Source organism: Garra rufa, chromosome 8 (genome assembly GCF_049309525.1).
Source record: "Garra rufa chromosome 8, GarRuf1.0, whole genome shotgun sequence".
Lineage (NCBI taxonomy): Eukaryota > Metazoa > Chordata > Actinopteri > Cypriniformes > Cyprinidae > Garra > Garra rufa.
This window is the reverse complement of record NC_133368.1, coordinates 39,245,542-39,265,541: the sequence shown is the minus strand read 5'-3', so window position 1 is coordinate 39,265,541 and position 20,000 is coordinate 39,245,542. Positions and strand designations below refer to the sequence as shown.

General features: G+C 36.4%; 1 protein-coding gene across 1 annotated transcript in view; it reads right to left on the bottom strand.

Annotated features, from left to right (window-relative positions):
* Positions 1-20,000, bottom strand: part of clybl (citrate lyase beta like) — a 104,592-nt gene that overhangs the window by 19,318 nt on the left and 65,274 nt on the right. Inside the window, exon 2 of the mRNA XM_073846095.1 lies at positions 14,473-14,674. Coding sequence (XP_073702196.1) covers positions 14,473-14,674 — 202 coding nt within the window. The remainder of the gene's footprint in view (positions 1-14,472; positions 14,675-20,000) is intronic.

Sequence of the window (20,000 nt, the reverse complement as noted above, 5' to 3'; positions counted from 1 at the left end):
GAAATGGATCTGCGTTTGGATTATTCAGTGTCTAATCAAAGAGGCGGAAAAATGGGTGGTTTGTATAAAATTTAAATGTATAATGATTTCTTATACATTTGCATTATTAGAAATGAAAGCAAGGAATGTGAGAGGGAGGGACAAAGAGAAACTAATTTTGATATGTTTCTAGGGATGTTACGCTTCCTCGGTTCAATTAGAGTCGATTTTAAACGAAACCCCGGGTATTAAAGGAGAAAAAAATTGACAGATAAAGTACTCACCTCCTTGTCATCCAAAATGTTCATGTCTTTCTTTCTTCAGTCGTAAAGAAATGATTTTTGATTAAAACATTTCAGGATTTTTCTCCATATAGTGGACTTCTATGGTGCCCCGAGTTTGAAATTACAAAATGCAGTTTAAATGCGTCTTCAAACGATCCCAGCCGAGAAAGAAGGGTCTTAACTAGCGAAACAATCGTTTATTTATTTTTTTTAATTACAGTTTATATAGTTTATAGTTTTTGTTTTTGTTTTGTTTTTTCGGTTCTAGACAGTTAGGGTATGTCAAAAAAAAAACTCCCATCTCATTTTCTCCCTCAACTTCAAAATTGCTCTACATCTGTTTTACCTGTTTTGTTAAGGGTGTTTGATCATCTTTGCATGTTCACTTTGCAAACTTCTGCAGCGATGTAGTATGATTCTGAAAGGTGGTGAAAATCCCCTGAGGGGAGGGGAAAAAAAGATGGGAGTTTTTCAACATATTCTAACTGTCTGTGCTTGATATTAAGAAGTATAGAAACTGTAATAAAAAAAATAAATAAATAAAAAATAACCGATAGTTTCGCTAGATAAGACCCTTCTTCCTCGGCTGGGGTCGTTTACAACTGCATTTTGGAAGTTCAAACTCAGGGCACCTCAAAAAACATAATTTCCCTACAGCTGAAGAAAGAAATACATAAAAATCTTGGATGACATAGGGGTGAGTACATTATCTGTAAATTTTCGTTCTGGAAAAACTTTCTTCTTAAGACTTGTATGGCTTAATATAACGTAAATGATGTCTCTTACTGAAATATGTGAACATTGTGCGGCTTTTGATTGTAATTTTATTTAGTCGAAGGGCAACAAGAGGAGCGATAAGAAGAGTGATAAGAAGAGAAGCAAAGAATGGGAAGATGCCTGTGGATGAAGAAAACGTCCTAAAGACCTGCGTATTTGTTCTCTCCACCTTAGCCCTGCTGAGGCTTTTAGTAGAGCACAGCTTCTTGAAAAGCTTATAAACAGCAGAGACAAGAAACGCTAATGTTAGATGCAATTCCACAGAAGAGAACCCATGAAATGTATAATTAGTACATATTTTCTAAGGCTGCATGATATATGAGACCCATTTAAAATCATAATAAAGCATAATGCTATTGTGAATTCACAAATGGTACAATTCAATTATATAAATATGTGATGCAGGTTTAATACATGTGCTTAATTATTTGCATGCGTGTTACATTTGTGCGCTGGCTTCTTTTACAGTAAATGCTGCTCCAAACGAACTGTTAATTATTTGCATGTGTGGAGCATCTCAAACTCCATCTCTGCATATTGCTTTGAGTTTGATTTTATTATAACGTATATCTTGCAATGCAATGTCCGCCATTTCATCAGATTTGTAAGGTAAATCATTTATAAACCTAGCAAACTTAGGAGAATACATCAATATCTTTCGCAATAACTGTTCACTGCAATTTCAAAATAAAACTTGAAACCATCGCTCTGAGTGTACACATTTAAATGTCCAGATATTCAAGAAATTACAGTGGCTGTAGCATTTCTGTAGTAAAGAAATGGCCAAATATTAAAGATTAGGTGGACATTTGAATTAAATGTTGTTTAGTCAATATTAAACAAGGATTAGATTGCGCTGTAAAGTGTAAAAACAACCGCTAATAATGCGGAATGTACATTAGCTCCATTGTTCATAATTGTTTAATAAAACCATATCATTATTTGGCTTTTGATACTTCATTTGAAATAATTATTGTTACCGCATTGCTATTATATATGTATTTTAAGTTAATTTAAAGGCTATTGTTCGCTTAGGTCTATTTGTCTTTAAAAAAAAAAAAAAAAATTATCCAATTACTCGATTAATCATCAGAATAATCTACAGATTACTTGAGTACTAAAATAATCAGTAGTGACAGCCCTATACATTTCCATTTAACATTTATCGCTCTTTTAATTTTAATTTTTTCATTCCAGTTTCTTTCAACCCACCATGCTATTTTTTTTTTTTTTGGTACAAATTTTCAAAAATGAGCTGTAACTACGTGAGAGATGGTGGCTTTGATTCCCTAGATGGGTAATTTAAGCAAACAATGTTTCACGGACAGGGTCTGACAGGTGACGCACTGGGCATCTGGAGCTCTATTCCAGATGAATGACTAACAGATCCAGCATCTGATTCTGCATTTGTCCGGTTCCGCATGAGAGGGAAGCCTGTCCCTCAAGGCTCGCCGCTAGATTCTCTCAGCCTCTCGAAAACCACCACTTCTCCTTACACTGTGAGGCTGAAGAATGATCTGTTACTACTTCAGAGCACTGCTCGGCCAGCTCGCATTTTACTGACTGGCTCTGCCAATCAAAACAGACGAATGTAATTCGACAATGAGAGAGGGACAATATGCGCTTTTCTTCAAAACTCAGCGTTTTGTGATACGCTGGCCCGCATTGGACTCCCAGAATTAAGATGATAGAGAAGTTACGGTAATGGAGCGTTCAGATGGGACCTCAGGTCGCATTTAACATCTGCCGTTCACTCAACTATGGACGCTTACTGTTCATGGCCGCTATTTTTCTCTGTTCTCAAAGTACTTGCAATGTCTGTCATCATAACTTGCCTTTAAGCAACACAATCTACACATCTGATAGCTGTGCCAGTGAAAACTCCAACCTAAACAAATAATTCCTAACAATGTGCCAACAGTGTAGCCTTGTGATGCAGACTGCATGGGAGAGTCTCTTCTGCTACTGAAGTGCTGAAGGAAAAACATCTAAGCCTATGATGAGAGTGGGAACAGAAGGATCTCTGAGCCTCTAGGGAAATGACAGAGCTCAGATTTTCTCAGGGTTTTGTTCTGTATCAAAGTTTTATAGGTAGCAACTCTTGAGAATTGTTTTATACTATTCAAAAGATAAACACTAAACATTGCAAAGTAAAGATCTTTGCAACTTTCAAAGCTGATTATGATTGCACAAGTTTTTCTAGTTGTGTTGCAATAACAACAGTAGCCCAGATATGACACTTTTTACAAATAGGGTACCAAATACTTTTCTTCCCCCCTCAACAAATTTCTGTGAATAGAGGTCCTCAATTTAGCTGTCAACTGCACGAGGTCAAACTAAATATTACTGTATTGTATCATAAACTGTATTTTTATGAAAATGTTATAATCTAGATTTTTTTAACATTAACCCAGATCTCTATATGGCCATGTTCTATAGAATCTGCAGACATGAAGGTGTTTTTACCCAGTTTCTTCTAGCAAGAGAGCAGATTATTTGCTAGACACTTACAAAAGCAAAAGTTGTATTTTTAAAAAGTGGCATTACATGGAGTACATTGGGTACAAGGAGTGTTGGCAGTAACTGACTTTCAATTTTCTGGCCATTAGAGCGGTTCACACCTGCTGCCAGAGCCAGAGCGTTATAACAGTCACCTTTCCATGTCAAGTGTACCATGTGAAGCAAAGAAAAACTACTACTACCACTACTAATAATAGACCAATTCAGTGTTTGCAAACAGTGATGATGTTTTTTTTGTGGGTGGAGCTTATCTGCTTGCAGAAAATTACAGTTTTCAAGTAGCAGCCTATGGAGCCACGGAATAAAAGAATAAAAAAAGGTACATTTGAGTTTATATTTCAAAATTCTGACTTTATTCTCGAAATTCTGAGATTAAATCTCACAATTTTCCCTCGGCTCTGTCTTTTTTCCCCTGAGAATTGACAAACTCACTATTGAGTGAAATTGAGTTATAAAGTCTGAACTAGGAGACAGAAACTTGCATTTGCAAGAAAAAAGTCAGAATTGTGAGATAAAATACATCAATGTTATTATGTAAAATGGTAAGAGTAATAGGTATAAAATAATATTATGTCAGGCTGTAAATGTAGGGCTAATACAATACTACTAAAAGCAACATGCTGTCCACCTTATTCTTCAACGCGGAAGTAGAAGTTCCAGTTCATTAGCTGCTATAGAGAAATATTGAGAAGAATAACAACATGCAGTAAATGATAAAACGGTTTGCACTACAAACCGGTGTGTTCATAATCAAAGCTAAAACACTAAAATAATATGGTGTTTCAATATCAAGCAGCAACACAAGCTGTTTTGTACAGCTAAAAATAGCTGGATGAGGATGAGACTGGAAGCCAGACCCATAAAATTTGGACAGGAAAAATAAGGTGAATAGGACACAATAAATTACAGAGGGCTTATTATTATAGTTAACTAAAATTAAATGAATGAATGTTAACTATGGAAACCTGTTTCCTCCACTGAATAAAAAATATTCAGTGGAGGAAATAAAACGCTATTGTAACTTTTTATTAATTTTTGCAATTCTGAGAAAAAAAAGTTACATTTTATTTCTCAGAATTGCCAGTTTATATCTCACAAATCTGAGAAATAAAGTCAGAATTGTGAGATGTAAACTCATAATTGCAAGACAAAAAAATCAGAATTGTGAGATCAAACTATAAAAAAAGCTAACAAAAATGACAAAAGCCATCTCTTTTTTAACGGGTTAACATAATATGCATTATGTATTAATATGTTGAATATGATAAAACACTTAAATTATCTACATAAATTAAGTAGACACATAGTCTTTGTCATATGTAATCTCGTTGAATCGAATTCTTAATTGAGCTTATCTTCAATCATGTGTTATTATTCTGCTCAGAGCACATGTATTCATTCATCCTGAATGAAGCCATTACAAATCAACCGGTCTTTAACACCTCTCATAAAAATTCATTGTACTGTGAGACAGAAAAATCCCCCTAGATATCACTAACACACAGCAAACTCTTAACACATATCTCATGACCTATCTTAGTTATATACATCAGGCATAGTGCATGAGTGTCTGGTTGCATTTAATGCAGCAGCTATGTTTGGCATGCATCCTTTTCTCTGTGACAACGTGAAGACAGATATCCATGTTATAGCTGCAAATTATACAGTAATACAAGAAGATATTATACCTTGTGTTGACCTACTCTGGCTCCTTCCACAGGATTAACAAGAAGACGCGTGTCATTAGTCTTTACACATCATGAACATTTATTTTACAGGAGGAGTTTACCCTCTGTGGTTCTCATTTTTGTTTTCTTTGAATAAAAATAAGGTTAAACCACTGATGTCAAATGGATTTTTTTAACAATGTCCTCACTACCTTTCTAGGCCTCGAAAGTGTCAGTTGTGTTGCTGTCTATGCAGGGTCAGAAAACAGTAGGATTTCATCAAAAATATCTTAATTTGTGTCCTGAAGATGAACAAAGGTCTTGGATGTGGAATGACATAAAGGTGAGTAATTAATGACAGAATATTTTATTTTTTGGGTGAACTATCCCTTTAAGACAGGGCAATGGCATCAAACTGCACTGGTTGTAACATCTTGTGGCAATAAATTACATTTTGTTCCTCACACAAAATTGAAGTATGGTTTTTATGATACTTTTATGGTGCATATTTTACCCTTTTAAAATTTGACAGTTCTTTCTCAATCTCCTTTCGTTGTATGCCAAAACATAGCTTGAACATTATTCGAAAAAAATCTCCATTTGAGTTACACAGAAGAAAGTTAGTGACACATAAGTTTATAACAACACAAAAATAAGCAAACGATAAAAAAAATTCTCATTTATGGGTGAACTACCTCTTTAAAGTGTTCACTAGTCCTCAGATTTCACATGCCGGATCTTACAAAAACACGTACAGAGGTCCAATCTATCGTGTCACAATATTTAATTTACATAAAAAAGCAAAGATGATGTCAGCGCTGTGATGGATGAAGAAATCTTTCATTCTCTTCCTCAATCATCATCTCTCTCATTCAGTTCCAAGCAATCGGGACCACCCTACTTCACTGACCCCTCAATAAACTTTACCCTAGTATGACTACACATTGCACACAGCTCCTATGACAAATGCATGACACAGGGTTGACTGGCAGGCAGTTTCTGGCAGCACACAGGCTATCAGTTCACGAATGCTGGGGATCTGTTTTCTGGGTGAATGCCTCAGATCGCCGTTTGTTTCTCTTGGCAGTAGTGTGCCCTGTGTTCCGCTGGAACGTTCCTCAGCTGCGCTTTGATGAGAACCCTCTCTACTTGAAGGAATAGTTCATCCAAAAATAAGCATTCTGTAATCATTTACTCACCCTTGTGTCATTCAAAATCTACATTATGTTCCTTATTCTGTGGAACACAAAAAGAGACTTTTAACAATGTACAAGCTATTTTTTTTCATACAAGAAAAGTGCATAGGAGCTGGACTTGCTGAGGTTTCAAATATATAGCATACTGACATACAGTTGAAGTCAAAAGTTTACACACCTGTTCATTATTTGACCAAAATGAGAGGGATCATACAAATTGCATGTTTTTTTTTTTTTAATTTAGTACTGTCCCGAAAAGATATTTACATATTAGTCCACAAAAGAAAATAATAGTTGAATTTATAAAAATGACCCGTTCAAAATTTTACATACATCTGATTCTTAATATTGTGTTGTTGCCTGAATGAACAGCTGTGGTTTTTTTTTGCTTATTTTTTTGTTTAGTGATAGTTGTTCATGAGTCCCTTAATGAGTTAAACTGCCCACTGTTCTTCAGAAAAATCCTTCAGGTCCCACAAATTCTGTGGGTTTTCAGCATTTTTGTGTATTTTAACATTTTCCAACAATGACCATATGATCATATGATTCATCTTTTCACACTGAGGGCAACTGACGGACTCAAATACAACTATTACAGAAGGTTCAAATGCTCACTGATGCAACAGAAGGAATAATGATGCATTGAGAGCTTTTTAAAACTTTTTTAAATTTGAAGATCAGGGTAAATGTAACTTATTTTGTCTTCTGGGAAATATGTAAGTATCTTCTGTAGCTTCTGAAGAGCAGTACTAAATGAAAAAAAAAAAAAAAAAAAAAGATATTTAGGCCAATTAAGAAAAATTTACACATTTTCATTCTGTTCAAAAGTTTACACCCCTGGCTCTTAATACATCGTTTTTCCTTCTGGAGCATCAGTGAGCGTTTGAACCTTCTGTAATAGTTGCATATGAGTCTAGATGGATCTCAAAATCATACAGTCATTGTTGGAAAGAGTTCAAACATACAAAAATGCTGAAAAACCACATAATTTGTGGGACCTGAAGGATTTTTTTTAGGAACAGCAGACAGTTTAACTGTTCAGGACAAACAAGGGACTGATGAACAACTATCACAAAAAAATAAAATAAAATAAAATAAAACACTGTGGATCATTTACAGTAGGTAACAACACAGTATTAAGAATCAAATGTATGTAAACTTCTGAACAGGGCCATTTTTATAAATTCTACTATTATTTTCTCTTGTGGACTGTATGTCTTATAAGTGAAATATCTTATTCAGGTCAGTACTAAATAAAAAAAAAATAACATGTATTTTGTATGAAGAGTATATAAGAGTATTTTGGTAAAATAATTAACATTTTGTAGATTCAGCAAGGTGTATGTAAACGTTTGACTTTAACTGTATTTTGGAGCTAGCTATGTGGTTATCATTTACTTTAACTGTATGGAAAATAGCAGTGTTAACATTTTGCAAAACGTTGTCTTTCGTGTTCCACAGAAGACAAAAAGTCATACAGGTTTGGTACGACATAAGGACAAGTAAACAATGACATTCGATCACATCAATAGTTGCCCATGAGCACCAGGACAGCGTTCTTAAGCAACCTCCCAGCTCAAATGAGCTCAAAGGCTAAATGTTATTATTTTGCAGTATTTGAGATGTGGACTTCACTAATGCTCACTGAATCTACACATCACTACACTATTGCAATGCATTGTGGCATTCCCTCTTTGAACCGACCCAGTGAGAGTGTGGCGGAGGAAATCTGAGATTACTTCAAAATGTCGGCATTGCATTTTAAGCTTCTATATCAGATAACAGTTGGTTGCATAGATTATGGTAAATTGGGAATGTTGACAGGAAGCCAAAGTATTACACTTTCAAATGAGTTCAAAGTGAAATTCAAGACTACAATAGTGTATTAAGTCAGTCCTGACAAACAGAAAACACGTACTGTACTTGTGAACGTATACTAGAGAAAAACATAACAGAAACGTTCTCACACAGGGAGCCACTGCTATAGAGCTTTAGTCAAAGCTGATATATAAACTGCTGATTGCATATGTTAAAATATAAGCCATGTGAGACTTTTCTTTTCCCCAAATCATTTCATCTACTGCCACCACCAGGGCTGATAAAGAAAAGGCCAAATGGCACAACATAAACAGACACATGACAGTCTGCCTTTACAAAACATTTGAGCTCTTAGAATCACACACTTACAGTGAATTAATAACACTGCGTTATTGATATTCTTCTGGACTTTTAAAAGTCTTGTATGTTCATCAATGCTGCATTTATTTGATTAAAAAAAATACAGGGAAAACTAATATTGTGAAATATTATCATTTAAAATGACCATATTCTTTTTAAATACATATTTAAATGTATTTTTATGTGATGGCAAAGCTGTATTTTCAGCAGCTTTAAACCAGTCTTCAGTGTAACACTGAATGTTAAAAAAAAAAGTTTGCTGCTTCCTGGCAGGATGTTTTGATGAATAGAAAGTTCAAAGGAACAGCATTTATTTGAAACAGAAAACTTTTGTACCATTAATTTATAAAGGCCTTTACTGTCATTTTTGAACGGTTTATTGGTTCAAATTTAATATTCACCTTAATCAAGATTTCAACCTAATATTTTAAAAAGTTCTTGTCTTTGAGTCAAATTTCATTCCTACAAAGAAATGGTACTCAAATTTAAATTGTATAATTGGTTGTACATGTGGACGTTTTTTTTTTTTTTTGTCAAATGTAGCTTTAATGTAGTTTAAACATGTAAAAGCAAGCTATTATTTCAAAGCAGCTTCCCCAGAAACTGGAGATTTGGATCTTAAAAAGCATTAAAATCAGTTCTGAGAGGCAAACACATCTCCATCAGACTGGGCAGAACCAGCGAACCTGTTGCTTAGCAAGATGTTTTGTACTAGCTCTGCTGACTAAAGGAGAAAAGGGGCAGGAGTGTAGAGACAGTAAGAACAAGAGGGAGAGAAAGGTATTTAAAAAAAAAAAAAAAGAGCAGGGATAACTGTCATGATTCCAAGCATCAGCCGCCACCACCCGCAGGTGAGTGCATCAGATAACACAAGTGCCAATGCCGGTGACACTGCACCTCAGCAAAAGCAACAAGGGCACACACACACACACACACACACACACACACACACACACACACACACACACACACACACACACACACACACACACACACACACACACACACACACACACACACAAACATACAGACAGCCATCACAGCTCGAGTGTGCCCGTTAGCAGGGGGACTTATTCTCTACATACGGTGCCGGGTGGTTTGAGGGAGCTCGGAGCTGATCACAGAGGATCCGAAAACAACATCCGTCCACTTTCACACTTCAGTGGAAGAGGTGGCCCCTCCCGGCAGGGTTGCGTAGTCTTGCCATCTGGAGAATAAATCGAGTGTGAAGTACAGTATAGTTTGGGACCAAGCTCCGTGGCGGCAGCTCAGCAGTCAGTTCATTAGTTCCAAACTTCCAGGGATTGGAGCTGGGAGGGGGGCAGTGCGGAGCGAGGCTGCCGCAGAGAGAAAGGGGAGGCGGGCAGGGAAGGAGAGGGGGGAAAGGAGCCGTTGAGTGGAATGCCCCAAACTGAGCCGCAGTCTATAGGGCATCTCTGCCACAAAACACACAAATAAACAAACTCGCCCCCGGAGCGAAAAAAAGACAGGTGTAGCCATCAGCCCCTGCCGGAGGAGAGAAAAGGACGACTTCCTACCCCTCCTTATCAGTAAGGAGAGATATTTTTAAATACTAAGTGTGTGCTTGTGTGTGAGTGGGAGTTAAGCCTTGGTCCTGAGTGGCAGTGGCAGTCACGGAGTAGTCAGAACCGTCTGTCACATGGCACCAAGCGGGCAGGACAGGGTAAAGATTGGCACGGGTTTGCTTTGGTGGTGGTGAGGGGGGAGCAAAACAATGATGCTTATGGCACACAGACAAGATCCAATCATCAATTCAAAACAAACAAACAATTCTCATTTATCAATTTCCTCATTTATCAATGTACAACAAAAAAATGCCATGTTCTGTGATTCCACCACAGTTCAACAATTTCTATAAAAACAACAACAACAACAACATGAAAAATAACTGAAAACGAAAATCTATAACCTTGCTGACTACTAAGGAACCTCATAAGGGACTATTTCAGAACACTCAACATAGGCAGCAAATCTTTACGGCAAGTAGTGTTCTTGGAAGACTCAACTGACAATCTCAGCAAAGTCTGACATTAGCATGTTGCTAAGCTAATACTCTAAAAAGCATAAAATACGCACTACACACAAATATTGGCTAGAAACAAACAAAAAATGTTTAGCATTAAATGAAATACATTTTCATGTAGGTTCTGGAACAGAGCATGCATATTCAATAAATAATTAATTAAAGTTCACACTTCTCAACAATTCTTACACTAGTTAAAAGAGTAGTTTAATCAAAATAAAAAAAGTTACCATTAAAGGAGGAGTTTACTTCCAGAGCAAAAAACTTACTGATAATTTACTCACCCCCTTGTCATCCAAGATGTGCATGGCTTTCTTTCTTCAGTCGTAAAGAAATTATGTTTTTTGAGGAAAACATTTCAGGATTTCTCTCCATATAGTGGACTTCTATGGTGCCCATGAGTTTGAACTTGCAAAATGCAGTTTAATTGCAGCTTCAAAGGGCTCTAAACAATCTCAGCAGAGGAAGAAGGGTCTTATCTAGCCAAACGATTGGTTCTTTTCTAAATTTAAAATGTATATACTTTTCAACCTCAAATGTTTGTCTTGTTTAGCTCTGTGTGTACTGTGTATTCCGGTTCAAGACAGTTAGGGTATGTTGAAAAACTCATTTTCTCTTCCAACTTCAAAATCGTCCTACAATACTGCAGAAATACCGACCCAGTGATCATGCAAAGATCAAATGCCCTCAAAAAAAGGTAAAACAGCAATGTAGGATGATTTTTAAGTTGGAGAAGAAAATGAGATGGGAGTTTTCAACCTACCCTTACTGTCATGAACCAGAATACACCAGAGTTCACACAGAGTTAGACAAGACAAGCATTTGAGGTTAAAAAGTATATAAATTGGTTAAAAAAGTCTTTTTTTTTTTTTTTTTTAGAAAAGAACCGATTGTTACTCTAGGTAAGACCCTTCTTCCTTAGAGCCCTTTGAAGCTGCATTTAAACTGCATTTTGGAAGCTCAAACTCGGCACCACAGAAGTTCACTATATGGAGAGAAAGCCTGTTTTCCTCAAGAAACATAATTTCTTTACAACTGAAGAGAGAAAGACATGAACATATTGGATGACAAGGGGGTGAGTAAATTATCTGTAAATTTTTGTTCTGGAACTGAACTTCTCCTTTAACTTATCCTCAGATCATTCCAAACATGTATGACTGACTTTCTTCTGCAGAACAGATTATTATTTACTTCTTTATTATTCTTTTTTATTTGGGGTTTGTTTGGATTCCAATATTTCTTTTATACATAAAAAAGAAAATCCTACAGTTTTATTCCAACAGGAAGGAATTTTTGGATGAGCTCCTTAAACTTAGTTCACTACCCAACCTGTAGGCTCTCAGCATATTAATAGAATTAAAATGGTTTGATGTTGGAGCTGTGGCCTAGTGGCCAATGCATATGCTCTGACACATTGCACTACGGTGCTTATATCAGGCATGAGAGTTTTAATTAGTGCTGGGCGTTATACTGGTTCAAATGGTACACCAATTTAAAAAAAGGCATACCAGTAACAAGTGGCTAAGCAAGGTAGACATTCTCACTAATGGTTGAAAAACTTTCAGAAGTATTAATAAAACACAAATATTTCTTTAACTGGGCAAATAAACTAACTATAAACGGCCGTTAAGCCAGAGATGCTGAAGACAAACACAAAGAGGAGAAAATACTGTAGCAGGCAGATCAAACTTACTGTTCACGATGCACAAAATATTCGAAGAAAATCCTAAATACTGAATGGGGGGTTTATATGAATGAATCTCTGAGAGGAACTTACTGATTTAAGAACATTTGAGATGGTATTTTCTTTTCATCTTATTGCATATTAATGTAGAATTTAAAAGCGCTGTGCTCTTTCGTTTACACCAGTAACCAAGGAAACGCTGTACTGCCGCTGTTCCATAAGCGCCACCTGCTGTCATTGAGTGAACTTGTGTCTCATTCAGCCCATCTGCTATTTTTATTTTGTGCAGTTATGTTTTATGTATTATAATTTCACAAACCTAAGGTCAGACCAATTATACAATCTAATTTACATCAAAAACTGTTCATGCTACACGTAACTACATGATTAAAATGCAGTGGTTCTGCAAATGTGTAATGCATTCTGATTTATATAAGCACAATCCTAAGAAAAACTGTGATACTGCTCAAACTGCCCAGCACTAGTTTGAATATAGCATTTCCATCTCTCTAGTTATTATTTCCTATACCATCTTCATTCCCTTCTCAATAAAAATTTAACAAAAGGCCCAAATATGTAATATCTGGAATTTTACAGCAAAGATTCTTCCAATGATCAGCTGTACAGAACAGAATAATTTTGAATAATGACACAATCTGAATGTGTTTGAGCACTGAAGTATTACAGGAACACCTCAGTTAAATCAATGCCTCAACGAAAAAAGTCCTCAGAACTTGCGCACGTGTACAATATGCGTTCCTCTTCCGTTCTCCTCACCAGCCCATAAAAGAGTAACCTAGCTGCGGGAGTAGTTTCATTTAGTGGCACGAAAAATAAAACATCTATCTATAGGTATACACAAACCCCCATGGATTTCCAATTGCCAGGATGGGGAAAACAGCTGAGAGTGTGGGAAGTGAAAGAGCGGGTGCCGAGGAGTGAAGTGTGTTTTATTATTGAGTTAATAACTCATTTTTACATTACGCAGTTGCGTGCTAGCAAATAAATAATGGATCGCAGCTTTCCCCATACCATGCCAGGCTCTTTAAAGTTAACATATGGTCTTTAAAATTGACTGCGTCTTGTACGAAGGATTGTAAGTGCTTGTAGCCTTGACAGATTTACACCATCAAAAAGCCAAGGAGAAATGGGATTATTTTTCAGGCTCTTCGCGAAGTACATTGTTATTTTTCAAGAGTGAGTTATTAGCATTTTTATCTGGGAGACTACAGAGAGCGTTAATTCTATCAGCCCTGACAGGAACACGAGCTAGCGACAAGAACCCGCTCAGCTCAGAGACCCTTCTCTAATGGCATTTTCGCCCCTCTCAGATCACCTAGAATTAATATTCCTCGACAAAATAATCCCATCCAGAACTGAATTATGTCTCACAGTGATATATGTCAGTATGCTAAGGTCTTGCATGGTAACAATGCCATAATGTTTTTATCCTCTGAGGACATTTTTGACACTTAAAAGCCATCAAAGATGGATTAAGTCGTAACTAAAGCTCTGAAACAACACAAAAGACCTGAAAGCATTAATCTAGCTTCAGCCCAGCTTTAGTGGATACTTTCTTGAAACCTTTTCCCCCACTTGGTTGTGATAAAGAAATTAGTGGGTGTTGGAAAACATTGAGATCCATCACCTTTTTTCAGGGGTCACCGTTTAGGCTGTCTGTCAAACTTTTTTCCCACTCAAGCAGGAATAGCCTCTGGCCATATCAATCATCTTTATTAACATGACTTAAAAACCTTTGTTAGCTGACTCCTTTCCGCCAGTTCTCCTTTTAGCTCCTGCTCCAATCACGATTTCATGGAGTGGTAAACAGGGCCAATTGGCTGGCTGTGTGGGCGGGTCGAGAATGCTTTTAACCTGCAGCATCTGCTGAAGTCCTGCTGTTTGCTCAGTGTGAAGTGGGCACCTTGTTTCAAGTGAATGTGATAGGGGGCATTTTTGCCTTTATTAGCACATAATGGGACGGAAATGTGCTTGTTTTAAGCATTGCGCTTAGGTAGCTTTCTTTGGAGTGATTAAGGATCAGCACCTGGCTAAAAGAGAGCTTTAAATGATGAGGATTTGGTGATTATGTCTCACAGAGTCAGGTGTTGGGTGAAGAATGAGAGGTTAGGGCGGTCGGTACCTTCTTGTTGAGGGCGACTCCATCCTCGCAGTCGAGAACTGCGCAGTCCACATCCAGCGAAGTCAGTTTCCGCAGTTTTCTTTCATCATTGCCAGGAACGTACAGTACGGCGCGCCGTGGTATGTACTTCAGAGAGGTGCCAGGAGTATGGTGGGAACGCTGGCTGGACTGAACCGTAGACAAAAGAAGACGACTTATCCTCCTGAGAAAATTTAAACATTTATGAGAGACATTTTAACATGGGACAATGACACATTTTCTGTCTCATCTATTAATATAGCTACATTAAAATGCCATTCATACATACAATCCCTTGAATACACATTGCCTATGAGAAGCATGTTTTTAATATCTGTAATTCTGATATCATTCTTTTTTTTTCCATTTACTGCCCTAATATAAAATTTATAAAAAAGAAGTTAATTAAAATAACGAAATTCCCAAAAAGAAATGTGATTTCTTAAAAAAAAAAAAAAGACTGTTTATTAATATTTGAAAACTGTTTGCCAACTAAAATCATGTGATTCAACCAACATGTAAGGAAAAAAGGAGAGGACACCTGCAGACCCTTATGACTGTGTGTCAAGGTCAGTAAGCATCAAATAATTGGACTTTTATGACAAGGCAAAGTTAGTTCGGTTTGTAAAATTATTTGGTGCTATTGCTCAAAAACAATGATATTTATGACCCTGGACCACAAAACCAGTCTTAAGCAGCACAGGCACATTTGTAGCAATAGCCAAAAGTACATTGTATGGGCCAAAATGATCAATTTTTCTTTTATGCCAAAAATCATTAGGACATTAAATAAAGATCATGTTCCATGAAGATATTTTGTAAATTTCCTACTGAAAATATATCAAAACTACAATGCAAAAATGTTTGATTAGAAATATGCATTGCTAATAACTTCATTTGGACAACTTTAAAGGTGATTTTCTCAAAATTTAGATTTTTTTGCACCCTCAGATTCCAGATGTTCAGATGTATCTCGCCCAAATATAAAACTTATTATAAAAACGTATTTATTCAGCGTTCGTATTATGTATAAATCTCAATTTCGAAAAAATTGATCCTTATGGCTGGTTTTGTGGTCCAGGGTCACATTTATGAATAAATAATTCATGATTTATAAAAGACTAATACAAATAAAATAAAACAAATAAAATATGAGTACATAAACACATAAAAAATCTCTAGAATTGCTCTGAGAGTCACTTCATAAGCAACCCATCAAAATAAAAGTTTGGTTTATCTTGTAGAAACTGTGACAGAAATGTATTACTTCATGTAATCATAGTTCTACTACTAAAAAAATTGTTTTTAAAGCGTACATTTTTTAAGAAATGTTTTCCAGAAAAAAATATTTACCAGAAAAATGTAAATACACAACATAGTATTTCTGGGGAAAAAATAAATAAATAAATACATAAATAATACATCTTTTTTATATATAAAATTTCCTATTTTGAGAAGATTTTGTAGTAAAACGAATTTCATAGCTCCTTAATTTTTGTTCAACTTTGAATAAATTGCTGTTAAATTGTGTATGTTTCATGATTTCAATTAATTAGCTTTTAGATTAAAATGTTTTAATTTAACCATTAACACAGAGTCTAGAAATTTTAAACAAGAAAAGAGCAGAATTCAGAAAAAATTTTAATGTAAAAAAAAAAAGGAATGTGGAAAAAAATAAAATGGTTTTCATAGGGCCCTACTTTTTACTTCTAGTTAAACCAGATGACATTTTAGAGATAATTAACTGAAACCTTTCTTCAAAATAGTATTTAAAAACCAACATGAATACAAAGAGTAACATTTCTAAAAACATGCGTTTTAAACCAGATCATGTGTTTTAAACTAAAATACTGTGATTGTGAAGTGAAGTCTTTTAGAGATCTGTTGTAGCCATGCATTTGTTTGCTGATCTCTCTTTATGCCTGCACACATGTAACAAACCTCTGGCTAATCTCAAGTGCTTAGCCAGAACTTCAATTTCCCTTCCAAATCTTTACAAACTGAAGAAACAAGGTTTGTTTTCCTTTCAGTCCTCTAATGGATAAGCACCACTGACCTGAGGCTGTTATCTCCGACAACATCAGAGCAAACGCTTCTTCTCTAATGCTAATTCACAATGGCTTAGCAAGCACAGCTGAATAAATCTATTTAGGGCCAAGCCAGTATGATGTGAAAGAGACTTGGGAGAGATTACATACCCCAACACAACCAAGTTAAGACAAGACCACAAATCTGTCTGCTAAATGAGTTCTAGAAGCTGTCAGATTTCCGTTCCCCTGTGTCAGGGCTAATAGAGGTGTGCGTTTATGGCTTAATTTCCACATTTTATCACACACTAATAACCACTGTTATGGCTCAGACACGTTTTAATTGTTTTTTCGGTATGTCGGGGTGTTCAAACAATTAGCGTTAATAAATGCGCCAAATAATTGGTATCACATACAACTAATTACAGCCGGGAACAGTCTTCGCCTGTCGGTTCCTTGCGATTGCACATGAAGGGACCGTATTAGTTGACTGTATTCCTTTCCGCCCCGACAAAAAGAAGGGGGTAGCATAGTGCTTTAAGGGGGGAGCGAAGGGGTGAAGTATTCTCTTTTGGTCTTTGTTGTCAAAAGAAGCTAAAGTCACTTCAATAGCCACTTAATCCAATCCTTCACGCTTACAATTGCCCTCAAGAACCAAGCGAGCATATTCTCGGCTGAGATGATGCAGCTATACCAGGCAATTAAAAGCAGTTCAGGTAGTTATGGCTGCGAGCACTTTGTGGGCCTAAGTACACAGAGTCTCGGCAGGGATTCTCAATGCTATAGTGTTCGGATTTGGTCAGTGGCACTAGCTCAACAAGGGGAAGGAGGAGGAGGAGATATGCAAAACCACTCTCAATGCAAACCGAGAGAGAGAGAGAGAGAGAGAGAGAGAGAGAGGGAGAGAGAGAGAGAGAGAGAGAGAGGGGAGGAACTTGCTATTACTCAAGACCCTCAAACCTTACAGTGCCCGGATTGGCAATAAAGAATACAAACAGCGAAATTGGATAGAACAATCGCAGAGGAGGCAGAGGGCATTATGCATGTACGTGTGCAGGGGGTTGGCGAAGAAATGGGTACGGCAAAAGGGGGAGGGAGGATCCAAATTAAATCTTCTACATTCAATGCATACTGCTGCAGGGTGAAAATGTTAAAAAGCCATTTTAAGTGAGCACTTGAAAAAGAAATAAATTATCTTGTAAGTAGGAGGCTTACAAAACGATGGCACTCGTAATTAAAGAATAGATTTCATAAAGGAGCAGAAAAAAAAATTAAAAACCTCCATGGGGGAAGAGAGGGCTTTCCTCGATGGATCTTTATCAGAGAGAGAAAGGGAGCAGGAGCAGATCGCTTGACGGAGGTACAAGGGGTCTAATAGAGAAACGCCATTCAGCGCTACTCTCCCTCTATGCCTTTTTAAACACAGTAGGGGTTTCACTTTGCTGCAACCTAGCTGCCATGGGGAAAGAGAGGAGTTTGCTTTGTTTAGTTGTTACTCTCTCTTTTATGTTTGAAGGAGATAGAGGAGAGAAAGACAAGTCGGTAAATTCAGGAAAGGTTTTTTGCTGTTCTCCGAGGGTGGCGGTTTTGAAAACCAAGCGGCTGGCCTCTCACGCAAGAGAGCGTGATGATGTGTGTGCAGCAGGGGAGGATGCTGGCTGTGTGTTCGTGTGCTGTAGACACGCACACGTCCATGTCATGGTTATATTAACACATGCATAACCATCAGGCTTCTAATAAAAGATTTCATACAAGTTGCACGACAATGCACACTCTCATTTCTCTTACATTTACATTATTCATACATCTATGTTAAAGGGACAGTGCATTCAAAAATAGTTAGTCTGTCATCATTTACTCACCCTAATGCCATTCCAAACCTGTATGACTGACTTTCTTCTGTGAAACACAAACGAAGATAGTATTGTTTATCCATACAATTAAATGAAATGGCAACCAATGTCATTTTTGGGCCCTGATATTCTAATTTGCATTAAAAAGTACATCATCCAGGTTTGGATTGACATTAATGAGTAAAAGATGACAGAATGTTCATTTTTGTATAAACTATTTCTTGTGGATTTTAGATTTGAAATAAATGAATGAACCGAATCTATTTCTAGAAGCATGTTTGCTCAGCAGTGTTGGGCATGTTACTATATAGTAGCTACTTCTCACAATTAGTAACTTAGTTACATCATAAAAGTAACTAATTACCAGGGAAAGTAACTATTGTGTTACTAGTGTAAAAATGGTCAAAAATGTCAAATAACTTGGATGCCCCCAATATTAAATGTTAAATGAATGAAATTTTAAATGAAATGAATCACATTTTTTGTTTACTCACCAGACAAATATATATATATATATATATATATATATATTAGGCATGGGCCGGTATAAGATTTTGACGGTATGATAACCTTGGATAAAAATATCACGGTATCACGGTATTGTAATTACTGCTCTACAATGTTATATTTAAATGTCTGGGTAAAAAAAAAAAAAAAATTTAACTGAACACAGTATATTTTATTTTAGGAAACATATAGAACATTTTGTAACATGGAGCAATAGCCAAAATAATGCAAATAAATAATTGAATCTCCTTAATTAAATAAATTTCAGTCACTTGTGTGAGCCTAAGCCTGCAGCTCAACAATTATCAACAAAATAAAATTTTCAAAAAAAATCCTCCTAAATGGAAAAAATGCCATCACTAATCAAAGCAAAAATATGACCATTAGTAAAAGTTCCAAAAATAAACAAATACTCAGTATTTTTTTTAATGCCATGATTTTGAAAAGATATTTAAGGTGCACTGTGTAATATTTAAGATGATCTCTAGACAGAGGTTCAATAACTATGTTTTCAGGGGTGCATAAAGACCTTAAAAATACAATGATGAAGTAACAGTAACAGTAACAGTAATATTCACAATAACATAGTTTTATTGAATGATTAAGTAAATATAATTCCTTAAATTACGTTTTAAAAGAATTCTCACTATTCGTTGCTGTCAAAAAAGTCTTTATCGGCTTCTGTAGTTCTGTAAAGGGAGGGGTGAGAGGTGGACTGTTGCAATTCACCACTTCGCCACTAGATGCCGCAAAAACCTACACACTGCACCTTTAACGTGGCAGAAGGCTTAAAAGCAAAGACGTGATTTCACTTTAACTTAATTGTTGTACTAATGTTCGATCAAAGAAACGTAAAGTTAGTACATATAGTCTGCTATTTCCCACTCTGTGTTGTGGGAGTTCAGCTCCTTCATCCATCCTGAACTTATATTACCGCTGAGTCTCACTGACTGTGGACCACGTGCACAATCACATATACGCGCCAGCAGCACTAACCGGTGGGGGAGGGGCTGCATTGTTTTCGCTGCAGGGACGCACACACACAACCTAGTAGCGAGTCCTGCTCTTTCACTTTGACGACACAGAAAATGCACATATCGTAGGAACGGTATAACTTTTTTTG